Source organism: Pholcus phalangioides, unplaced genomic scaffold, assembly GCF_987345545.1.
Source record: "Pholcus phalangioides strain wild (caught in Gottingen) unplaced genomic scaffold, Ppha-v1.0 ptg000015l_1, whole genome shotgun sequence".
In the NCBI taxonomy this organism is placed as follows: Eukaryota; Metazoa; Arthropoda; class Arachnida; order Araneae; family Pholcidae; genus Pholcus; species Pholcus phalangioides.
This window is the reverse complement of record NW_028301608.1, coordinates 15490386-15515380: the sequence shown is the minus strand read 5'-3', so window position 1 is coordinate 15515380 and position 24995 is coordinate 15490386. Positions and strand designations below refer to the sequence as shown.

Sequence of the window (24995 nt, the reverse complement as noted above, 5' to 3'; positions counted from 1 at the left end):
ACCACGTTTCCACAATGTGGGGATATTCTGCTATCGAGAAATAAAATGTTTTCCCCTTTTCGGGGTCAGTCCAAAATTTAATTTTGTCCCCCTAGATTGCCAAAGTAATACACTGTGCAATGTACGGTTTAGTAGCCCTAATACTATTTTCATTCATCCTTAAAATATCTCGTAGCATTCCTGATCGAGCTCTCGACGCACCGTTCGGGAATCACTGGAATATGTGAAAAATCCTGCACACAACTTACCAAAGAAACGAAATGATAATAATGTCTGAAATCATTCATCTGCACTTGAAGTATCTGAAAATAATTAAAATGGTGCAAATTATTTAAATGAAATCTAATTAAGGGAAATAAATGTAAAATATTATTTATTGACATCATTACAGTTCGCATGTCCGATAAGTAAAAACTCTATGAATATCATTTCCAAAATAAATAAATCAAGCCATAAGTATATCCATTATCTTTACAATCGATCAATTTATCTCCGTTAGTTTCATTGTGAATGGAACAATTAAAAATTAAATAATTATGGGATTCAAACTGAAATTTCCAATCAGTTTTTCAATGAGGCATGATTAAAGTCTTTTTATTTCCTCTCCCCTGAGAAGTTACACTATACAGGGTGAACGTGACATGTTTCGCCAAACGAAAAGGGGGGATATACTAGTCTAAGTGTGGAACTTGAAACACCCTATTAACCCTGCCCTATAACTGTTTTCGAGTTATGGTGGATAATCGATTATGGGAAAAAAATGCGTCAAGTCAAACACCCTTCTCGCTAAAAAGGTCAAATTTATTACCATGTCACCAAAATTTTTAATCGCCAATTCTCCAAACACCCTTGTAGCTACAATCAGTCAAATTTACCAAAAAAAATTGTCCATTGCACCAGCTTTCCAAAGAACTTAGAACAAACCTTATTTAGTCCTTTGCTTGCAATGCATCACCGAAATCGGTGTTCGTTGAAGTAGATACTCGACGAAAATTCTGAATTGGAGAATACAGACTTTGGTGATAACTTGATTTTTTAAAGAAGTCCTATAAAGTCAAATTAACTCTATCTATGGAATATCTGTATTTAATGACGAGCTTCAAGCGCTGTGAAATTGATGAAGTGAAAAATCAAAAATTGTCGCCCCGAAACCTAGTAAAATTACTTCCACGAACGCAGATTTCGGTGATGTATTGCAAACAAATGACTAAATTTCTCTTGAAGCAGATGACCAATTTGGTTTATTCTAGGCTCTTTCTAAAGCTGGTCAATGGAAAAGTTTTTGGTAAATTTGACCTATTGTAGCTAGAAGGATGTTTGCATAATTGGCCATCAAACATTTTGATGACAATTCGATTTTGAACTTTGCCAATGTTCCAGCGCTTGTTGCTCGCCATTAAATCCAGATATTTCAATGAAATTTTTTTGTGTCGCCCTATATAAAATTTTTTCATTTCTTTCCAAATATGTGCTTCGTTTTTGTGCAGTTTCTCAGAAATTCCATAAATTTGGGTTTTCTAAGACCTGGTGAATTTTTATCCCATAATCAGTTATCCGCCATAACTCGAAAACGGTTCGAGATAGGTCACGCCAATTTCGTTTGGCAGAACATGTCACGTTCACCCTGTATAGCCATAAGCCTGTGTTCACTTTGGGACTTAAATATTTTCTCGAATTTATGGAAAATTCGTTCTGAAATTTCTCTCATGTAAACCCTGTGTTAGTGCTCGCAATATCTAGGAAATTTAGTCACGAGTACATTTAGGAGACCGTCAAAAAATTAAATGAGGAAAATTCTCGCGCGATAGAAGTGAAACTTCTACGTTGTTTAAATCTGATTTGAGACATGACTATATATATTCAAATCGCCTCACATCTATCGTTTACTGGTCGCAAGATATCGCAGCGTGGGAACACTCTCCTCACTCCACCCTATAACAAAATTTTATTTTCTCCCAAACTGTATGCATCGTCCATCTACCATGGGACGTTCTACGATTCAAGCGGTGGCACGGAGAGAGTAGGGATAGGTAATAAACAGTTTTTTTCCGACACAAAACGCAAAATGATTGAGACAACCATTTTTAAAGGGAAAGGGAAGGTTACGTCATTTCCGTTCCTCCGTTTCACATTTTCTGACGTGGATCTGAATGCATTTGTATGCATTTTCGTGAAAAATTCCCCCATTTGAATTTCCCTGGCCTGTGATGGGCTTGAAGGCCTAGAGTCAGAAAAGAAGGGGAAAATTCACCCTTTTATAATAACACACTGTCTATAGCAGGGGTGGCCAACTTCTTTCTGTTCGCGGGCCAACATAATGATCAGCTATAGCATCGCGGGCCACGTCATGCTATAGCTGACGCACCACCGCATCAGTGGTGCAACTTCGTTGTATAAGCCGCTCCATTATTAATTGAATTAATTAGTTAGTTATTAAATTAATTACGTCACTAGAAATAAGAAGTTTGTAAACAGTTTGTTAATCAAGAAATCTGCTGTTGGAACCGATAATTCAAATAACGATCACAAATTCAATTTTTTCACGGTACTTATACCTTGTCGCAGGCCGCACAAAATCACTTCACGGGCCAGCTGTTGCCCACCCCTGGTCTATAGCGAATTTATATCGCAGGAGCGCGCGCACACACACATGCACACACATATTAAGTCCACCGCCCCCCCCCTCCACAGGCTGAATCCTTGAGTTCTCCCCCATGCAAGGGACATAAAATCAAATACGTATTAGTACGAGTATGTGGTATGTACTCAACAGATTTGAGCAGAAAAGGCAAGCTGTCCTGTTTCGTGTCGACAACGATGCAGTAAATGCCTCGACTTTTGATGTCTCGTAGGGTCTCCCGAAACCTATCTGGATCCGATTTCCTGAAAAGGTATTGGACGTTCCTCCTCATTGGAAGCTTCAGAAGCTCTTGTAAGCTCACCAGCGCTGAAACAAAAAAATAATAATCTGGATGCCACATATGCGCAAATCCAATTCATGCGATCTAATTGGACAATACAAAGGAACAGAACTGAAATTCGTACCAGAGTCCTCTTCATAGATGACCGCTATCCGCGTCCAGTTGAGATACTTGGTTAGGTCCCTGACGGCTCTTCCCAGAAGAACATGGCTCGGATGTAGATTTATGGAGAACTCTTTGGTCTTGATCTGAGACATATCGAGGCTGTACTCGATGTGAGGGACATCTAAAGCGTCGCAGATGCTCTGGATGTGACTTGCTAATAGAGGATTTCGGGGCCCGAATATTGCGATCACTCCGGAACTCACTTGTAGGCAGGCTAACGGTATAAATTGAAAACAATATATAATACGATCATATGTGTCATCAAGAAATGTATCAAAATAATTTCACACGTAAAAATCCGCGTTTTCAGAACTACCTTTTCAGGCTCGCTTAGTATGAGTTCTATCATTACGTTCATGGCATAAAATAACTAAGCTATAAATATCGGAATGCATAATCAAGATTAGTAAGCGAATAAAGTAACTCCCCGACTTACGAGCTCTCCCTGTTCTGAACACTAATCCGTAAGTCCCGTCTGTAAGTCTCTTGAGTATACCTACAATATCTCATTGAGACGAGAAAGAATACCCGGCAAATTATAGCACGTGTAAGTTTCTTAGCACAATAAATCCAAACGGTTTGCCACGACATTTTAAATGTGATGGGATGTTTTGGTCGTTGAAATCGCGTAAAAAATTGCGACTACGACAATGGTTTCCAATCGGTGTATGACTAATTTAGATTGTCACACTGAATGCTACGACATCAGACATCTCATTCCCAAGGGTGACGCGCACGTAACTATGTTAAATCCCTGGTCTATTAATAACGAAATCGCGGAAAACAGAATGTAGCTAATTTGATATAAGAAATGAGACAATATGTGGTGGTATGTGGAAATCTTCTGAGCTACTGTAAATGAATGGTCTGACTCAATGGCAACATTTTGAGCTTGTACAACAATGTGAACAATTTGAGCTAACAAAAAATGCGAAAAACATTCTGATGCAATAATGCGGTGTACAAATTCTAAGCTGACGAAAAAGGAAAACATTATGAGCTGATTTAATAATCTCAATTTTACGATCTATAGGCGCAAGTGTAATTTTTTCATGGCAAATTCGTATATTGCCAAAAACGGTAGTTAGCTGTAACTACATTAAACTACATTAGCTGTAGCAAAATTTTTTCCCTTGAAACCGGAGCCCCCGAGTACTGGGTACGAGACAGCGATGTAAACATATTAGAGGATGTAATAATGTGAATATTCTTTCTCAATCAGACTTTATAATGTAAACATATAGAATGCAAAATACTAACATTTTAAGCAGATGCAACATGGGCAGAAATTTGACAATTATTTCTTGAATACACGATATCCCGGGATTGCTGTTGGCACGATATCAAAAGCATTATCACACGAACCAGCAACGTAAGTACGATTCAAGATGATATGCTAGCTATGTTTTTACTCCCATAAACATTTTGCAAATTTTTGACAATCAATAAAAATGCGACTCTTCAATTTCGTTCCAACCACATCAGGCAAATTTTGCTCCTCCCACAAATACAGTGTCGTCAAAGCTACAGAGAGCTCGTCCTCCTCCTCACCAGATCATGGCCCTCAGCTCTGGCTCAAGGAAGAGATAGCAGGTGGTCAAGCTAGAGCTCCTAAAAGTGCCAGGCTGCCTCATACGCCATTTTCGAACAAAAGTACGATGTCAATATCGTCGCTACGGCCAATCGATTTTTGCCTTCCTGCTCTTTTTTTCAAAGAAGTCACTAGAGAGCGGTAAATCAGTTTATGACGTGAATACGTGTTTTAAATCATCTGATGATACTGGACGCATCCGCAAAAAAGTCGCTCAAGCAATGAAATCATTTAAACGCTCATAGCTCAAGGAGTTTTTAGAATATATCAATGTTTTTGATGTGCCTGCGGATGAATTTCGTTGAGACAAAAAAGATATGAGATACCACTCCGATTTAAATAACCCTTCCGGTATGGGCACCAGTCTCACGGCCCGCTTCCGTAGCGAAATTGTTTTGCGCTATTTCTCGAGAGGGTTGTTGGCTATTTTAAAGACAAATCCAATGATGCCAATTTTATTACATCAGTACCTTTCACGCGATTCAAGGCACAAAGAACTTACTCAAGTCAAAACTCGCAGCCGTGTCTATGGCACAGCCTACGCCAAGGTATTTTTTTTGTTCAAAGATAGAGGGAGATGGATCAGTTCTTCTTGATCGGCACCTTAGTTGAAGCCAATCTGAGACTCACCAAAATATCTTCGAAAGCTCGCAAGTCGGTGGCACAGTCTCCGTATTTTATTTCACTGATACCTATATCGATTTTGGATACAATCGATAGGTTCTAGAAAGAGAAAAAGAAACTGACGGTTCCCAAGACAGAAATAATGATGAATTGACTATGTACTTAAGGTTAGTGTTGGTTGATCAATGAGAGGGAGAGAGAGAGAGATGAGCCTAAGGGTAACGAATAGTAAGGTTAACGAGATGGCGTCTCGAAATAGAATCGGCACCCCGTATTTAACGGAATGGACATTTGCGAAATTGCTAACAAACGCAAAAGGTTTATTCAAGGTGAAAATAATAATAAATGCCAGCAAAAGTTAGCTCAGGAAATAATTTAGCTCACATACTACAAAAAAAACTATAGTAATTTCTCATCTTCATTTATAAGCCCCTTTAATAGCCAAGGGACTTGTATTAGTAAATGCGTTTCATATTAACGTGACCACTGCTCTTTGTTTTAAAAATAGAGGGAAAAATTTTACGAGAAATATGTCACTGGAAAATATACAGGGTGTCCCATAAATTCGTAAATAGTTCGAAAATTCGTAAAAGTTGAAAGAATTGGTATATTTGAATGCGGTTTGCAGAAAAGTTATTCTCACGAAGGGAGATTTTTTTAGTAAAGAAAAAAATTAGTTCTAATTTTTGTCGATAGAGAGCGCTGCACCAAAGCAAAGTATTGGCGATTTGATAATACAAATACAAATACAAATTAATACAAATACAAATACAAATTAATACAAATACAAATACAAATACAAATTAATACAAATACAAATACAAATACAAATTAATACAAATACAAATTAATACAAATACAAATTAATACAAATTAATACAAATACAAATTAATACAAATTAATACAAATACAAATTAATACAAATACAAATACAAATTAATACAAATACAAATACAAATTAATACAAATACAAATACAAATTAATACAAATACAAATACAAATTAATACAAATACAAATTAATACAAATACAAATTAATACAAATACAAATACAATCTGAACCTTTCTTTAATATCTTCTCTGTCCGAAACGTTCGCAAAGATTTAGCCGTCAATTCATGACTGACTGGAGTAAATCAACTTCACCAATACTCCAAAATATGGCGGCAGAAGCCCAATGGAGTGCTGGAGGGCTCAAATGGAAGCCCGCAGTGCAACGTCCGTTTGGCCAGCACCTGGGCCGATCGGGAACGTCGAGACATGGTTGAAAAGCATATAACTGTGCCCAATGAGGCATCTTGTTTGCATGGCGGCGATATTTGAGAGCTGTTTTGTAAATTTTATAATTTTTTTGCTATTGTAGTTCTTTTTTTTCTGTTATTTGAATTATTATTATTACCTTTTTTTGTCGTGTGTGCACACATGTAATTCTTACCTAAATAATAAAGCACTTGACACCATCCATCCCCTCATCCGGGGCAATGGCTAAAATTGGCAATGGTCGCCTCGTCAGCCCCCTCATCCAGGGCAATGGCTGAAAGTGAGAGTCTCAGCGGTGTATGGTATGAAATGAAAATACACTTCACAAATAGTGCTTTACCACCAATCGCAACATCGCAATGTTGTACGCGCCACAGTAACAGGAAAACTCAGAAATGAGCCGTTATTCGTACACTTGCATTTTATAGGGCTTCTGATTGGCATATTTCGAGTCAGTAATTGCTTTCTAGCTGTGCCCTCTATCAGCATTTTTCGAAGTGTTGAAGATCATCTCACGTTCACGAGAATAACTTTCTTGCAAACCATTCAAATATACCAATTCCTCTTCAATTTTTATTAATGTTTAAACTACGTATTTATGAATTTATGGGACACACTGTATATTCTGCAACCAGAAAAATTATCTGGGGGAAAGCAACGCCGTGGCGTTTTGCACGACGCGTATTCGTAAAAGCTGCAGGTAATTTTCATTCAAGAAGTACAGGAGAGAAAGAAATTGTGTGTGTGAGAGAGAGAGATAAAACTCAATTTTGATCGTTCTTGCCTTGACTTCTGTTTCCTTTGAGAATTCGCTATGGAATTACTGATTAAATGGTTAGGAATTGCTCCCCTTTTTGAGTAAAACTGTCGTAAAAACTTGCCGGGATCCCTCAAAATTAGAAAAAAAAAAGTTCGTTGAGTAATTTACAGCGTTTTATTATCCACAATAGTAGAGAAATTAAGTTTACAAACTACATAAACCGCGGTTTCATTACGAGAAATTACTGTTAGTTATTCATGATGATATGGTCTCGTGTCGAGATAGCTTGAAAATACTGATCAAATTAGTTCAGAACTATACTCACAACCTAGTACGCTTTTCTGAAATAGCCCTTTAACCATTCTACGGTCAAGGACGTAATATTTTTCTAAACGCTAGTGGAATAAATTAAAACAAGAGTTCTCGCCGTTTTCTTTCCTCTCTCCTCATCATCGCGAAGGTTTGTTGTAACCCTATATATTTTTCCCCCCTCTTTATTTTTTTTATATATGTTATATATTATATTATTTTTATATATACAGTGAATGTTTTCCCCACATATGATGCGCGTCTTTACTATGAAAAATACGTGTAAGAGTGAAATAGAATAGAATATTTTTTCCTTAAACGCGCGGTTAGTTTACGACGAGGTTACCATATTTATTTCCGATTCGTTGAATAAAGATCACAGGAATTTGTCGCCATTCGCTTGTAAGCGAAGAGGGTTGAAATGACATGAAAAACAGTAACCTGCTGTTAGTAACTTACTAACAGTAACACATTAATAATGACCACTAATAACGATCACTAACTTACTAATAGTAATGCACTAATAATAACCACAAACTTACTAACATGTACTCACTTAAGAGTAACGAAATTGCTGTTAAAATGAGTTTTGTCATGTAGGTTATTAGTGTAGTTAGAAATCATGGATGATTCCTACATGGTATTATATATTCTTGACTTGGGCTAATCATAAAATCTACTGCTACTTCTGAACTGCGCATGAAGCTCTTCTGGGAGATTTCCTAATGAACTGCGGTACATTCCTGATAGTGATGTGTATGCTTTGTGTACCTAACGAAAAGATAATTATTGAGAAATAGGTGTTATGTTTTCGACAGGTAGTGCCACCTATCTTCCAAATTCGGAAACACCAATTTGTCAGGTTATTGACTGTATGTATTATGCGTAAATTCAAATATTATTGATCATTATGTAGTGTTCTTGCCAACTTAAAACAGAGAAATGAATTATTGGAAATCAGATTTCTCATGGGAAAGTCTCAAAAAACTTACTGAAATATTTAATACAATCTCCCAAAAAAAAAGAGCAGAAAATTTAAGATTTTTTCCTTCAGAAAGTTTGATGAATTTTATCATTCACCCGAGCTTTTAGAAATTATTGTATTTTTTTCAATACAGACGAAACTCACTTATGTTATTACAGGAACCATCTTTCAGGATAGAATTGGAGATTCCTTTTTTGGACTACGTGAATAGATATGCAAATCACAAAACTTGCAGCTGCAAGCACAGGCGTTCGCAGGATTGGGTTTTGGGGGGGAAGGGACAACAATTTTTTTTTTCTTGAGAATTCTCTGTTACCAACTTTCAAAAAAGGCATTTTAAATTATCAAAAAGTGACTGAGATGGCATATACATTTTTTTAATGTTTTAATCATTTTATAAAGATATTTAAAAATATTTGTAATTTTTTATCGTATTGGGAGGAAGTGGTCCGTCCCTTGCCCCCCTTCCTGCGTACGGTTCTGGCTGCAAGTCCAGAACCAATGTGTTCTCATATGGATATCTAACTAGAAATTCCATTCTGGAGAACGCATATTTGCCGCATTTCTAGTAAGCACTATAATATATCATTCTGAGTAGCAACTCGCCCAATTCCTTCTAAGTGCTATCCAATATTAGTGCTTCAAAATATCTCTCTTCTTGCCTTGAAATAATTATTATATTAGGTGATGCGAAGTTGCCTACTCCTATGGATTACTTTCCAACAATTTAAAAAAAAAGAAAAATTTAAAACAAAATTGTGATGGATTTTTATCGCAATACACCTGTTCTCAGATTGTTGTGGAATATGTCAACATCATTTTCAAAAATCATATTACATATTTGGTATGCCTAGCGTGAGATTTTCTTAATGAATTCTAAGAAATGGTACAAAGTAGCTCCATCTTGGGGTATTCAGAAACTTATGATTCAGAATATATTCATTCACTAATTATTGTTTTTTTTGTTTGTTTTCTTTTGCATCTAGGCATAATTACTTTCATTTGGGCTTAGCTAAATCCATTGAAGTGAGCTCATCAGCAAACACTTACCACGTATTCAAAGCATAAAACGCTAAGAACAAGCGATCCCAAAACTCTATTAGAAACGGGAACTAGAGCGGAAAATTTAATCTAGGGGATCTCGTTCTCAGGTGCTCTCAGTTCTTCTCATTTGAATAGGACAACAGCAAAAAAAGATAATAATAAATGAGGTCCTCGTGAGAGCAATTATAACTCCATCTAATTTTTTCCTCCCTCTCCAATCTAAATTGTACGCTATGTTATGTTTTGCGATGACTAAGTTTTCCTGTTCACTGGTCCGAGAGTGTCTGTCCCTAGACGAGGATTACAAAAATATCACAATGCTTTTTTACAAAAAAAATAATAATAATAATTACGCATATAAATAATGAGAGGAGAATCCAATCCACTTAATACTTTAAACTAATTAGTGATAGGAAAAATGACTCTCCGTAGTCCATCAAAGGATATACCCGAGAGAGAGTAGTCACACATAACAAACAAAACTAAGTATTAGATGAATGGAAAAATTCATGCCCGTTGGTATTTCAATTGAAAAATTATTGGCATAAAATTTTAATTAAAAGGGGGTTGGTGCACGCAAATTTTCCAAAATTTATGAATTTTTGAATTTTCAAATACCATGAAATTTTCCGCGTCTAACCGTGCTCAAGTTATCTTTTTACCTGTTTTAAGAATATTTTTAAAATATTTTAGTATAAGCTGCAGGCAGAGGTATTATTATATTCGCTAATGCTTTTCCGCGCACTAAAATGCTCTTTTCTCAAAACGAAGTGTTTTGTTAGATGAGAAACGAGAAACTTTTGTTTTCGGAGCACCACTCACACATTCAAATGTCTCTCAACTCTATGGTGTGAGATTACATACTGTACCTCGCGTTACATACTTTAACGCGAGGATCTTTTATTGGAATTATTTAAAAAAAAAATTTTTAAGGCATAAAATATTGGTAAATTTTGGTGATTTTTGAAAAAAAAGTTGCATGTTGTTGAAGTTGAAATTGGAGGAAAAAATAACCAACCAATTGAAATCCTAAAAGCTCACGTTAAATTCTCTAAAGCTATCCATTACACTTGAGGGGGAAAAATTGAGTGCGTAAAATAATGAATAGAAAATTTTTAAATGTTCCTTAAAGGAAGGAGATTTTTCCCCATATGAAAGCATGGGAAGACAAGATCGTGCACCACAACCATCCTTAAATTTATCTGCGGCACATAAGAATTCTATAATGAGTTCTAATGAGAACATACAGTAAGACCCCTTTAACGGACACCCTTCAGATGCGATCACCCCATCTTTCACGGCCAAATAATAATTTCCCCGTTTAAAATAAAAGTATGCTTTTCGAACCCTTCATTAACGGCCGCTCCTCTTTTACGAAAGAATGTTTTTATCTCACCGGTGTCCGCAGAAGAGAGGTTTTTCAAACTACGAGTGAAGTGTAATGATTGAAGATTTTACCGTTGTAGGCCCGTTGCGCTCTGTGGCAAATATTTTTTAACGAGCAGATCGGCTTACATTATAAACATATATGTGGTGTGACTGCTGGCCCTCTTGGACCAATGTGTGGCCAGATGGATTGGAAGATCGGAAAGGAAGGTGGCTTCTTCGACTTAGGTTGGAGGATGGAAGGTACTGGCGTTTCGGTTCGACCAGCTTTCCAATACCTCCCAGCTTCCAACATTTTGCTAAGGAAGGCACTAATCTTCAAACTCTAGATGAACATCTATGGTGGAGGACTTTGGCCGCCGGTTATTGCGCGAGGATCTATTTAAGACCGTAATGTAGTTGTGTCCGGTCTTCAAAGCCACCCACCCCCAACATTTGGCGACTATTACCGTTCCGCCATTGGTAATAGTCGCCAAATGTTGGGGGTGGGTGGCTTTGAAGACCGGACACAACTACATTACGGTCTTAAATAGATCCTCGCGCAATAACCGGCGGCCAAAGCTCCTCCACCATAGATGTTCATCTAGAGTTTGACAACCTTGCCAACTACTTGCCAACCTTGTTGAACAACCTTGGGAAGTATTGAGAGAGTTTTGTTACGAGTGGGGCCGGTTTAATACATTCTGATAATATATTTTATTTGTGGCACTTACCTTTCTTGGATGCGTGGAAGCTGTCATCCGACGGGACGTACTGTATATCGTAGACGAGTGTAGTGTTTGGTAATAGGGACCTGTCTTTGTTTATCCTGTAAACAGCGTACTTGAAAGCAAGTTCGGATGGACTGTTCTTTTCGTCCTCTGAGAAAAGAGCTCCTGAAATTTCCGGCAAAGAATACAAATTAAATGCTGATAAATTTAAAGAAAAGATTGATTTCATATAATGTTCGATGAGCAAATTTATCGAAATTAAATGTTTAAACAATTTTTTGTGTATTCTCTTAAGACTGTGAATGCATTGAAAATGTGAATGCATTGAAAATGTATTGACTGCTGATGCTGATCATGAAAGTTCCTAACATTTTTGATTGTTAATCACTCGTGCCGCACAGTTCGGCAGTTCCACAGTACTTGAGTGGCCCGTAGTGCATTCCTAGATCACTTAAGTGACACTGCAGCACATTTCCTGGTCACTTAATTGATCCGTGGTGCAGTTCTGCATTATTTAGGTGACCCACGACATAAGTGAAAATCACTTGAGTGACTCGCGGGTGCAGTTACAGATCACTCAAGCGGCCCACGACACATTTACAGGTGGAGCTGTTTCAAATCACTTAAGTGGCCCACACTCTCCTTGTGTTGTTTAGTAGCAGTGGTAGTTGTAGGTAGCCACACACTCCCCTTCAGCACCCTTGGCCTACAAGATGTAGACAGGATAAAACTGTCGTGACGTACTCAATTAATAAGCATACTGAATTCATAATGAATACCGGTGAATTTACCAGAAAATATTAACCCCTTAACGATCAGAGACGAGATATCTCGTTCCGGTGTAAATGGACAAAGTACATTCGAGCTCTCCCGCCTTCTTTCAGGAGTGTTTCTTTCCCTCGGCATTATCTCCATCCTTTCTCCCTCATTACGGTTTGAGGGGTAAAATATATGCAGCATAAACATAGGGAAAGGGTAGCTGCGAGAGGAAAAAAGAAAACGGAATGTCCTCTCCCAATTTTTTTAGCTTTCTTTTTCCCATGAATAAACAATGATAACAAAAGTTTGAGATTTATTTCTGCTAGTTCAATTGCATGTCCAGTCATATAAATTTGTTGCCAAAAGCCTGTCCATGAAGGGGTTAAGATACAATCTTTCTAGGGGATTTGCAAAACGGTGGAATTATATAAAACAGCTCACATCATCTTGAACCTATTACTACAACTACTTTACCGAATCCATTCCACCATGACGTGTCTGGTTATCAATTGGCCCGAATTTGCGCACTGCCTCTAACTTAAAAAGTTTTCCAATAAACACTTACCCGATGAACCCTTTGTTGCAGTGGCATCGGTCCATTTTTCAGTGAGTTTAGTGATGATTGACAAATTTTATTACTTTGGAAACTCTTTTGGCGACATCGCGAAATTCTTCATATTTAGGATTACGATTTCGTAACGTACTTTATCGTGGAAATATCGTGAGCCAACGCTTAAGGAAATTCAGTTTCAAGCATGATATCCCCTTCCACCCTCCCATAATCACGCCAATGACTGGCTGCTTTACCGTACTCCAACTACGGTCAGATGTCGCCATACGTCAAATATCAATTAGTGGAGTTGGGTGGGAAATGAAGGGGCCATCTGCCAGTGGTCGCCCCAGGCTCGCTAGGCAAAGAACTTGTCGAATATCGACGTCATGGATACGCCAATTCGTTCCAATGGTGATACAGATTTCACGGCGTCTTCAACCGAAGCGCCAGTATATCACGGTGTTTCCAGGAGGTTTTTTCGTCTCCTCCACCGATGATGTCCACCGCAATAGTGGACGAAAAGCTTCGGACACAGCATAACAGCTCGAAAAGTACGGATGTTCTTGATGAACTCATTGTTTTTGCATACAGAATATTGTTTTGTAAAGGAGCCTGCGGCTTTCATTTTTTTTTTCATTTTATTGGCACAGGGGGTTCGTGAACTTCATCTTACTGGGAAAAAATTGTCCATGAAAAACAAAATGTTTAGGACCAATGGTCAAACCTCTTTCAAAAAAAAAAAAGCACTGAAACTCACAGAGAAATAAACGAAAAAATTGTTTAAAGGAAATTGAAACCGACATAAAAACGGGGAAATTCTGAAAAGTTCGATATAAGCCCTAATATAAAAACTCATTCTCAAATTGCCCCCTTAAAAATCAGATTGCTGTCTTGTGGAGCGTGGACGTGTGTATTATTGTTATTATTATTATTTTTATTATTTTTGGAGTACAGCATTCTTCAGACTTGATGTCAAACTGAACAGGTCTGTACATTGTAGGATTTTATCTTTCCCATCTGCATGCATCAGACGCAGAAATGAACTGGCAAAAATAAAAATATATGGATATACACCTACGAATTCAACTGGGTTGTGTCAACGTCAGTTTCAGCCTGCTAAAGCTGGTGTTGGTTGTGTGTATAGTGTAAAATAAAAAAAAGTTCTTCAGAGTATCTCGTTGCCGTGTAAATTCTCATTTATCCAATTTTGAAGCTGCTCGTTTCAGCCTAAGATCCCTCGATAAGGGATCCGTCTACCTCCAGCTCCTGTAACCCCGGTACCAGCCCCCCCCCCCCCGTTAAGGAGATCGCCGCGTCTTCACCCTGACAGCGCGCTGGTGGCACTGTTTGCAAGCGAGGATCAGAATGGATCCGTAATCTAATGAAGAGCCCCGAAGAAACTTTCCAGGTCTTCAACAGTGCTCAAGAGAGAGAAAACTAGACTGGGTGGATTGGACTGTCCGAGCGAAAAGGGATGCCCCGCTCTTATGCCATACAATCCTTTATCGATCAAACTTCTCATTGTGCCTTTTGCGATATGATTTTATACAACTCTTTACAATTATTTATTATCTTTACAATTATTAAGTGCCCGTTGCACTTTCACTTGATTCATTTGATTCTTCGACTTAGATAATTTCAATTACGATGCATTATATGTATGAAATGCATCGTAATGCATTACATATGCATTATATATACTTTTTAGATGCAGAGTTTGACCTCTCGAAATACGTAACCTATATAAAATCATAGGGTCCCCGACGGCCCCTTTAATGTTTCAAATGCATTAATATTGATTCTGGAAAGCATCTCACAGTTCTAACTAATTACAGCAACACAGATTTCAGTCAGTCTTTTTTTAACTATTTTTCTTTTTTTCGGAATTTAATCTTTTTCTATGTAAGCTTATATAAAAATTAGCTACCTAAGTAGCTAATTTCTAAAAATAGTCGGCGGACCTCTGCAAAAAAGCTCGGAGGGCCACGGGTTGAAGATCCCTGGCCATGGACCCCCCCCAAGGCCCGGGACATTTCTCATTTTTTGGTTTTTCACGCTATAAATTAACCATAGAAGGGCCCGTAAAAAGTGTGAACGGGGGCCCTGGCCTAAGCGAAGTTGCGATTAGTTTTCACTTTAGTATCTACAGTGGAATCCCGTATTAACGAACACTTCTAATCTCCCAGATAAGTTAACATAGGAACAATGTAGAAACCTGGAATTCCTTTATAATGAAATTTCGTTATAGCGAAGTGATTTCTACGGTCTCTTGGAGTTCGTTATAACAAACGGAATTCGACTATATTATATTTTTTTATTATCAGGTTTCTTCTCAAATAAAGCTCGGAAAAATGTGATAAAGTTTCATAATTCACTTGATTCCATCGAAGAACCTAAACTAATAGAAAGAGGGGAAAATGCAATTGATTCCGGTCACGTCAGATCCATTCACTACGATAGAGCTGATGAAATTATCTCGGGTATTGTCGAATACGATAAACATTTTGGGGTAAATCGAGAAGCTACCCATACTTAGAATAAGACAACCGTAAATACATTATGGGCGTTGTATAGTATTTTATCATGTGTATACATTGTTATAATTTTAGTTTTTAATTGGGTTGCAGTATTTTTGAAATATATGACATCCATATTTATTATGGGCATCTTTTTCTCAACAACCTCGTTGGGCATTTTGCCTGTTGTGGCGTTGTATTTGTATACTGCATTGTGATTGAAATGCATTATATGTATGTAATCTTTGACGTATCAATTAATTATGGTTTTGCCGGAGATGCCCGGAGCCGAAGTGCTTGCCTTTTGCTGCAGAGCCTGGGTGTCTCGCGGTATCTCTAGGCTTCTCCAGCCTCCGGTCCTTTCCAGCCTGTCCTTTTTTCCCCTTGTTTTAAAAAAACTTATCTTTTAATTTTGGGCAGTACTTGAAACGAATTAGACGATGTTCCATAGGAACCTATGGAAAATCGCGTTTCGGCTTAGGGGCCGTTCAAGTATTACGCCAGCAATTTTTTTGGTATTTTTGACCCTCCCCTCTTCCCCCTTACCAGCAAAAAGTCAGCAAAACTCTGACCCCCCCCCCCCCGTCAGCAAAATTTCGTCATCAGCTCTGCCCCTCTGAATCCTATCGCATATACGCATATTGGTGGGATCAGAGGCATACACGGGGGAGAGGTGCATAGGGAAGGGGGGGGCTCGTGCACCCCCCCCCCCCGACGATAAAAAATTTATTTTCTTAATGCAAAAAAAAAAAAAAAAATTTAATTGAACTTTTGGAAGAAAATACCTTTATATGTTATTATAATCAATTCCTGTTAATTTCAATGTTATTGGAAGGCTATGAACTCAAAATTTATGTCTTTAATAAATTCATTGCGACCCACCCTCTAAGCCATATATAGTAAATCGCATAAAGGCCCTCGGCCCGCGGACCAAATATGTCCCTGGAGGTTATCTCATGCTTCCTGCCCTCCTTAAACCCAATTTTGTAAAAATGAACTAAGCGACACATTTTCAGATTACTTAAACGACCCGGAACACAGTTCAAGAACACTTAAGCGATCCGTGACACATTTAGACATCCCTTGAGTGACATAAAGTCAGCAAATCGGAACCCCCTCCCCCCCCCATTGATGCTGACGTAATAATTGAATGACCCCTTACGAACGTGTGAATCTGGAACGAACCATCTTCGTTAGTTGAGAGTGGTATCACTGTATTTATATTTTTTTTTACAGTACGAAACCGAAAATTAACAATCAGCAGCACTAACATTAAGTAAATTCAATAAAACCGAGCGTGTAAATATTATTCTTATCTGAGAATTTTTCTCCGTTAACTGCATTAAAAACCCCTCTCGGTAAACACATTAGAGATTTCTCTGAAAAAAAAGAAACAAGCATAGATTAATCAAAATGTAATTATCGCTGAAAGGCGTACAAACTGAACCGCGTAGGGGATGAATGTACAATATTTGCGTATTTACAAATTTGTCATTAGTGCGAAATGACACTAAAGGAGGGGCGGGGGGGGGGGATGTTGGATTTTGTCATCCAACAAGATCAAAGTTGATCGAGTCAATGTTTGATTTGTTCGCCTTTCAGTCAATACCCGTCTAATAATTTTCGTCAATATTTGTCTTAGAAGCTCCCATTGCCTCGATCTGACAAACTATTAGACTCACATTGCATTTTTATATATGTATATCTGTTCAATAAATGTTATAAACTGGTTATTATACACAATAACCGGTTATTATGCATGCTTACCAATCGTCTTGGTAAGTATGATCAATTTATCACTTTTTATCGGCGAATATGCATTAATACCCAAGCGTCATTAGTAAATTTGATAAATACTGAAAACATTATCACTTTTATCCGCGATTATGCATAATAACCAGGTGTCATTGGTAAATTTGATAGATACTTAAAATTTATCGATTTATCTGCGATTATGCATAATACCCTAGTGTAATTAGGGGAATTTGATTTTAGTAGGGAACTTCCAAATGAGTCTAGCATGTGTGATGGATATAGTCGGACCCCGATATAATGTGATATAATGTGGATACATGTACAAATTATCATGCGTAGTATATCATATGTAATACGATTCATCATGTTTACCAACGATGTGACACTTGGGTGTTATGCATAATCACCGATAAAAGTGATAATTTTTTTAGTACTTATTAAATTTGCCAACGACAGTTGGATACTATGCATAATCACCGGCAAGTCTCATAAATTTAGAGAAATTTATCAAATTTACCAGACAGCTCAGCGATTATGCATAACTACTGGTTATTATTGTTGGAGTAAATCGAGAAGTTATCCATGCTTAGAATAAGACAACCATAAGTATTTTTTTTTAATAAAAAAAAAAATAACTGACAGAGATAATTCCAGCACCCACACGATAATTCAGAATAATTGCAAGAAATGATTCCAGAATTGATGAAAATTCTGAATTACAAAAGTGATTAGATTTCAGAATTACAAAAGTGATGGAAATTCAGAATTCCTGAAAGAAATAATTCCAGAATTGATGGAAATACAGAATTTATGAAAGAAATTATCATTATCGTAAATGCGGATCCCCGAAAACGCGGGGCGACCTCTCCTGCTGCGCATTCCCCTAAGCGAGGCTTTGCTTTATAGTTTTTTGTAGTTCTTTCAAAATTCAGATTTTCTTCTTGAATTTTTTCCCATAATTTTGAATTCTTCTAATTCTACAAATAAGTTTTTTTTTAATTTTTCCAAGTAATTCCTTTCATAATATTTATTAATGTTCTCCGAGCAAATGCAAAGAGTATTGATTCTCGGGCATCTACTATTTCAAGTTACATTCCCGACAGGGTTTGTGAATTTTCTGCGATCTGCCCAGCCTTGGTTCGATCTATATGACGTAATAATTGATAAAAAAAATTGATTATCATAGGGAACTGAAATTTTCGCAAAATTGGTATTTCTTTCAGCTCTCTTCAAATGCTCTGACTTCAAATGTAAGGTTCATAATAAAATCTGTTTACTCGAAACTCCAGAACATAGGAAATGCTAATCAGCAAATGATTGATCGATCGAGTAAAGCCGATCGATCGAACAGCTGTTTTCCTGGAACGAATATTAACTTCCTTTGAAGTGGGGGGGGGGGAACATATTGTGTGTGCGAATCTTCATTTTTTGTAGATTCCACGCATTTGTTAGGTTTCTTTATTCTTCGCTTCCTCAGCATTAGCATTGACAAATCTCCTCAGCATTGCTGAATATTCTGCGTTTTCTTTTTCATGACAATTTATTCCAGCTCCAGCTAAAATAATACTCAATTCTTTTGTTGATGGCATCAAAAATGGCATGGGGGGGGGAACTTAAACCATGGTGATGAAAGAAAACTTATCCAGCAATCAATTTTTTTTCAAACAAATCAATCAACTTCCAACAAACAATGAAGGCCGCGGGCCCCTTTATAAAATAATATTCAGTACATTGCCATGCAAAAACAATGAGGTAATTATTATCTCTTCCAAGTTTCTGGATCCCCTGAACGATCCCTGTTTATGAACTCGTCATATACCGGTAGAGCTAAAATTCCAGGCATGAAAAAAAAATTGGTTTTGTGGGTGCCACTCACAGAGGTGACCCCTATTCAAAGAGACGTCACTGTATTTCATCCATTATGTTACGACAAGTAATACTGATAACAGCACAACGCTTTTGGTTCATTATTGCCTCTATCATCAGTAATCAACATGATTTGCAGGCTTTATTGACAATTTTTGACACCCAGGAAGCGCGTAAAAGTTCACTTTTTAAGACTCTATGGGAAGTCTAGAAAGTGTCCTCAGTGATTCACGCACCATGTCTCCACCCCCTTCCCCAGCAGCTATTCCTACTTTATCTTCAGGCCTGTATTCGGCAACCAAGTGTTTGCTAGAAGTACCACTGGTACATGCAATAACCAACATGATGGATTGCCAATTTGTTATCATGTATCACACATACAACGAAACATTTTCCCATCATCCCGTTCGGACCCGATCATTCATTTTTTGGAAATTTTAAGATGTTTTTGCATTTTTGATACTCGACATTTTCCAGCCAAAATTTTGCAGGGTATGAATTTTATCGCTAAATTTTATGTGATGAATCACACTTTTCCCAAAGGCACTTTCTCTTGAAGCTGCCTCAAAAAAAACCCGAAAGCTCCACTTTTAAGTGCTGTCCTCTGATGAAAGCGCATGAAGTTCATATTCATCATATTTCTAACCCAAAATTTACAACAACCCTATAAGTCGGGCTGGAGTCCTTGAAAAGAAAAAAAATTCTAGTGAGAAAAAGCAACCCACACATTTGTGGGACCAGGGTCTGGGCAAGGGTTATGAAACTTCTTGCTACACGATAGGTCATGACCTCCAAACAGACGTGGATCCGGGAAGGGGGAGGGGGAGAGACGATTGCCCTCCCCAAGAGTCAGATCATCTGAGGAAATGAATTTGCATTCAGTTATCATTTGTTCACATTTGCATTCATTTCCCGTATTTTACGGGACGTTAGTGATCATCAATAAACAAAAAGTCGTCTCCTCCGACACCCTGACTCCGCGCCTGCCTCCAAAAGGCTTCTAAGGGGCTGATAGGGCTCTAGCCTGAAGACCCTTTACATATTCGACCGCATTTACTCACTGTGAATTTTCCAGAATAATTACAACAGGCCCAGTCTGGGGCCATGCAAAGAAATGCTGGTTGAGGGCCTCGATTGAAAAAGTGAGACGTGGTATATAGATGTCTCGAGCGCATTTATCTATCACAGGAGTGGTCAACAGCTGGCCCGTGGGCCGTATGGGGCCCGTGAAGTGATTTTGTGCGGCTCGCGACAAGGTGAAAGTACCGTGAAAAACTGAAACTATTGAAATTTGAACTATCGGTTCCAACAGCAGATTTCTTGATTAACAAACTGCTTACAAACTTCTTATTTCTAGTGACGAAATTAATTTAATAACTAATTAATTAATTCAATTAATAATGGAGTGGCTCACACACCGAAGTTACACAACTGATGCGGCCCGCGACGCTATAGCTGACCATTATGTTGGCCCGCGAACAGAAAGAAGTTGACCACCCCTGATCTACCATATATATGATGAGCCTATGGCCTGCGGGTCACATATGGCCCTCGGTGTCCACCAATGTGGCCCGCGACCTCAAATTTTATTTTGTAAAAATGAACTGAGCGGTAGGTGCATGAACAGATCTTCCAAGTGATCCGCATTGCGGTTCCACGTCACTTAAGTGACCCGTGACGTATTTCCAGATTTAATTTAAGTGACCTACACTTGAGTAAAGTTCCAGATCCTGGAGTATTCACGGAACATTTACAGATCACTTAAGGTGATCAATTGAGCGGTTCCACATCATTTAAGGGACCTACGACATATTTACGGATCCCTTTGGTGACTCATGACACATTTGCATATCCACTTACATGACTAGTGGTATATTTACAGATCGCTCAAGAGATCTGCGCCACTTTTACAGATGACTTAAGAGACCGAAACCAAGTTCCCGATCGCTCAAGCAGCCCGCAGCACGTTTCCATTTAAATGACCCACTGCGCATTTGCAGTTCACTCAAGTGACCCACGGCCAAGTCCCAGAAAACCTTAACTGCCCGTGGCACATTTCCATATCACTTAAATGACCAGTGGCACATTCACAGATCACCCACAGCGTAGTTCTACATCACTTGAATGACCCGCTGCGCATTTATGAATCCTCAAGCGATACATTTACAGATCATCTGAGTGACTCGTGCCACATTTACATATCGCTTGAGTAACGTGTGACGCAGTTCAAGATCACTTAATTAAGTGGCCCGCGTCACGTTTACAGACCAATGTAGTCACCCGCATTCTTCTAAAGGTTGAAAGTTGAGAACCCTTGACTGAGCCCAAGGGTTCTCGTCCGGGAAACTTCATTGGCTGTTGCGTGTGCCCCCCCCTCCCCGCCCGAGTGATATGGAAATCAGTATAACCCCTTTCAGACCTGGTTCACACGAACGGGGGGCGGGGGGTGATTTTCCTCGATGTATAAGCATTTTTTAGCCTCAGGGAGACTTTAGGCGTGGCTTCAACACACGCACAATAAATGTTGTAATTAATTAATTGTACCTTTTTACTTGCTCTATTTTTGTCAAGTGGAGGTAGAACCTCGTAAGGCCTTCCACCGCAATTGGTAAATAAATAAAATACCCACAATCCTTCAGCTCCTGAGGTTAGATAGAAAGAAAGATCAACTACAACCGGAAAAGAAAAACAACTCCTACGTTTGTGCTATTATCTCTTAAAGGTTCGAGTGGAAATGTGGCACGGGCCAATTAAGTGATCTAGAACTGTGCCACGGGTCACTTACATCAGTGTTTCTCAACCTGGGGGCCATATGCCTCCCCCCTTTGAGACCCTGGGATATTCTAAGGGGGACATGGGTGAAAATCAGATGAAAGTGCAGCCACGACGAGTGATCAAGAGGGGCCACAGAGAACTGTGAAGAAATAAAGCCTTCAAGTGAAATATGGTGAGCAAGAATGTGACTAAGAATCTAGCAGAGAGGTCCATGGAACCATCTTAACCCATGTGCCCATAGCCCGGGGTCTCGTGTTCTGATGATAAAATCTGGGGTTATGATTTTGGAGTGTAAAAGTGTGTAAATATGTAAGTGGGTACTACCAGCTAAATTTGGAATCCCCAGAACATCAATCTGCCCGGGGACCCATGACGTTGAGACGGCCATGTATAGAATCCCCACATGAAGGAAGCTCACTGAACCTAACCCAAGGTAGGCACGGATTCGGGGTGAGGACCCGTCACCCCACCCAACCCCATGTGTCGGGAAGGGCGATTTATTGTGTAGGTTCGTTGGATCGTCCCGTATTTTACTCAGACCTATTTTTCCTATGCATTGTAATTCGGAAATTGGGTAAGATGATTCCTTTCCCCCCATTCTGGATCCATGCTTGACCCAGGGTTCCAGAGATCGATCGTATTGAAAATCGTGTTCTGACTGAATTCAAATAAGTCGCAAATGTCTCGGATAAAAGTAGGGGGGGGGGCACTCTTTGAATAAGATTTGGGAGGGGGAACGAGAAGAAAATATGGTTCAAAGGGCCAATGGGCTGAAAAATGTTGAGAAACACTCACTTAAACATGATGTTTTTGGTTCACGAGAATATCATGTGAAAAATTGTTACTTCTCTTAGTAATGGCACAAAGATTGACATGAAAGCAAACATGATATGTGACGATAGAATGTAAGGACTGAACGCATTTTAACATCAAGCATCCGTAAAGTCAACACGCACTGCTACAGAGATTTGGCAAAACCCCAATTGTCAGCCATTCATTAACAGTACTGTCAGTTCATGATTATATTGTGACGGTTGATGCGATTAATTGATTCCGTTCGATTGAACCAAACACGTTTTATGTATTGGCTCATTATCACGCCTGATATCAGTAGGTGATGGACACTGTCCGAGCGGAACGATATACAAAAAAATAACGGAAAAGGTCCAGATTCCTTTGGCCTTGATGATGATGGCAATAATCGAGCCTGGGCATGATTCTCTGTTGGGCTACTTGAGGGTTTGGTAATCTATCGTGGGGGATCACAATCGAATAGAAAATGTTTCATGATTTTTAATTTCCTATAAATTGTTATAGAGCGATTTGGAAAATTCTAAAATAAAATTTCAGGGCCATAATCTTTTTACATGAGAGCCATCTATACTGGGATTTAATACGCATTTTAACCGCAGCCCCGATGGCATACACAGTGAAAGGCCACAGTGTGGGATAAACACCGTTTAACTAAGCAATATGTGTATGAATAATGGTTTGATTAATTTTTTACAAAATTAGGTTTGAGGGCACGAGATACATTAAGCCCCCCAGGCCATCAGTTGAGCATGTATAATCTAGCATGACATTTTTTGTTCACGAGAACGCTATAAAATTGGAATTTTTCTTAGTAATGACACACAGATTGACATGAAAGCAAACATGTTATGATATATATAATATATTGGTCACTTATGGCAACAGGATTATATGCAAAATACGTTTTGATATCAACAACGTGCTACTCACCAACTTTGACGATAGAGTGTAAGCACTGAACACATTGTAACACGAAGCATAAAGTCAACAGGAACCACAGCAGAGATTTGACAAAACCACAATCGACAGCCATTCATTAACAGTACTGTCGGTTCATGATCATATTGTGACGGTTGATGTGGTTAATTGATTCCGTTTGATTGAATCAGTCATTTTTCATGTATTGGCTCATTTTGAAGCCTGATCATCAGTAGGTGATGGGCATTGTCCGAGCGGAACGATATGGCATGATGGAAATAACGGGAAAGGGTCCAGATGCCTTTGGCCTTGATGGTGGCAATAATCGAGACGGGGGCATGTTTCTTGTGTTGAGCAACCGCCGCAGTCGGCAACAACTCTCGCTCCACAAGTTCGTTTCCCGCTTGTCCGGTTCCGGAGACGGAAGTTGCCATGACAACGCGTCCTTTCGCGTCCACCCCTTTTTCCCACCGTTCCGGCAATGGACGCGCGCATGCGTGCCGGACCTTGTTTACGGGAGAATCTCGATCTTTGCTTTGTTTCCTCGATGATGAAGGGAAGAGAGATCCAGAGCAAAAAAATCCAATCTTCTCCCTTTTCTCCTCTCTCTCAGGGCTGTATATATGAATAGTTTGTTTTGTGTTGTCGTCTTTTCCTATTTATTGGGAACACATTATTCAGAGGAGTCTGATGCCTGATGTATCTTTTCTTTCCTATTGCTCCTGATGGTCAGAATCTTTTCTTCCTTCCGTCTGGCATCCGTCTTTAATCATGGAAAATCGATGCATACCTGAGAAAAGTTGGAAGGTTTACATTCTTTGTGACCAAGACGATTTGCCGATATGTGCCCTCTCAATAACTTCCAAGAAAAATGAGAGCAAGTAGAATACATACGTAGAAATGAACCATACAAGCTCCACCTATGACCCGCGGGGCACGAAATCATCTTTGTGGCCCACCACCTCAAACCTAATTTTGTATAAACGAGCAAAGTAGCACCAAGTCAGAAAGGGAAGTAGTAATAGAGTACGAATCACATACCTAGTAGATACTAAGTCATAAAAATAATTTTAATTTTCTTGTTCTCAAAAGTTCAAGTAAACCTCATTGAAATTCAGGAAAAAAAAACAAAGGGCATTTCATGAAAAAGTTGGAACGGCCAAAACTACCCGAATATCTTGTAAAATACAGGTCATATGATCATTATCTGTACTGTATACAATTTTCTGGTCCGCGCGGTTATAAACATTAAAACGATACTGGTTTCATGCTTTTAACCAATTCG

General features: G+C 38.6%; 2 protein-coding genes across 3 annotated transcripts in view; one reads left to right on the top strand and one right to left on the bottom strand.

Moving 5' to 3' along the window:
* The window catches only part of LOC149075526 (glutamate receptor ionotropic, kainate 2-like), a 47573-nt gene extending 23470 nt beyond the window's left edge, over positions 1-24103 (bottom strand). For both annotated transcript variants that reach the window (XM_089242897.1, XM_089242898.1), the window contains exons 1-5: positions 23723-24103; positions 11759-11920; positions 3046-3300; positions 2772-2947; positions 249-302 (exon numbers count right to left, since the gene is read on the bottom strand). In XM_089242897.1, coding sequence (XP_089099023.1) covers positions 249-302; positions 2772-2947; positions 3046-3300; positions 11759-11920; positions 23723-23825 — 750 coding nt within the window. In that variant the 5' untranslated portion in view covers positions 23826-24103. The remainder of the gene's footprint in view (positions 1-248; positions 303-2771; positions 2948-3045; positions 3301-11758; positions 11921-23722) is intronic.
* The window catches only part of LOC149075525 (metabotropic glutamate receptor 1-like), a 167166-nt gene that overhangs the window by 26907 nt on the left and 115264 nt on the right, over positions 1-24995 (top strand). The window lies entirely within an intron of this gene.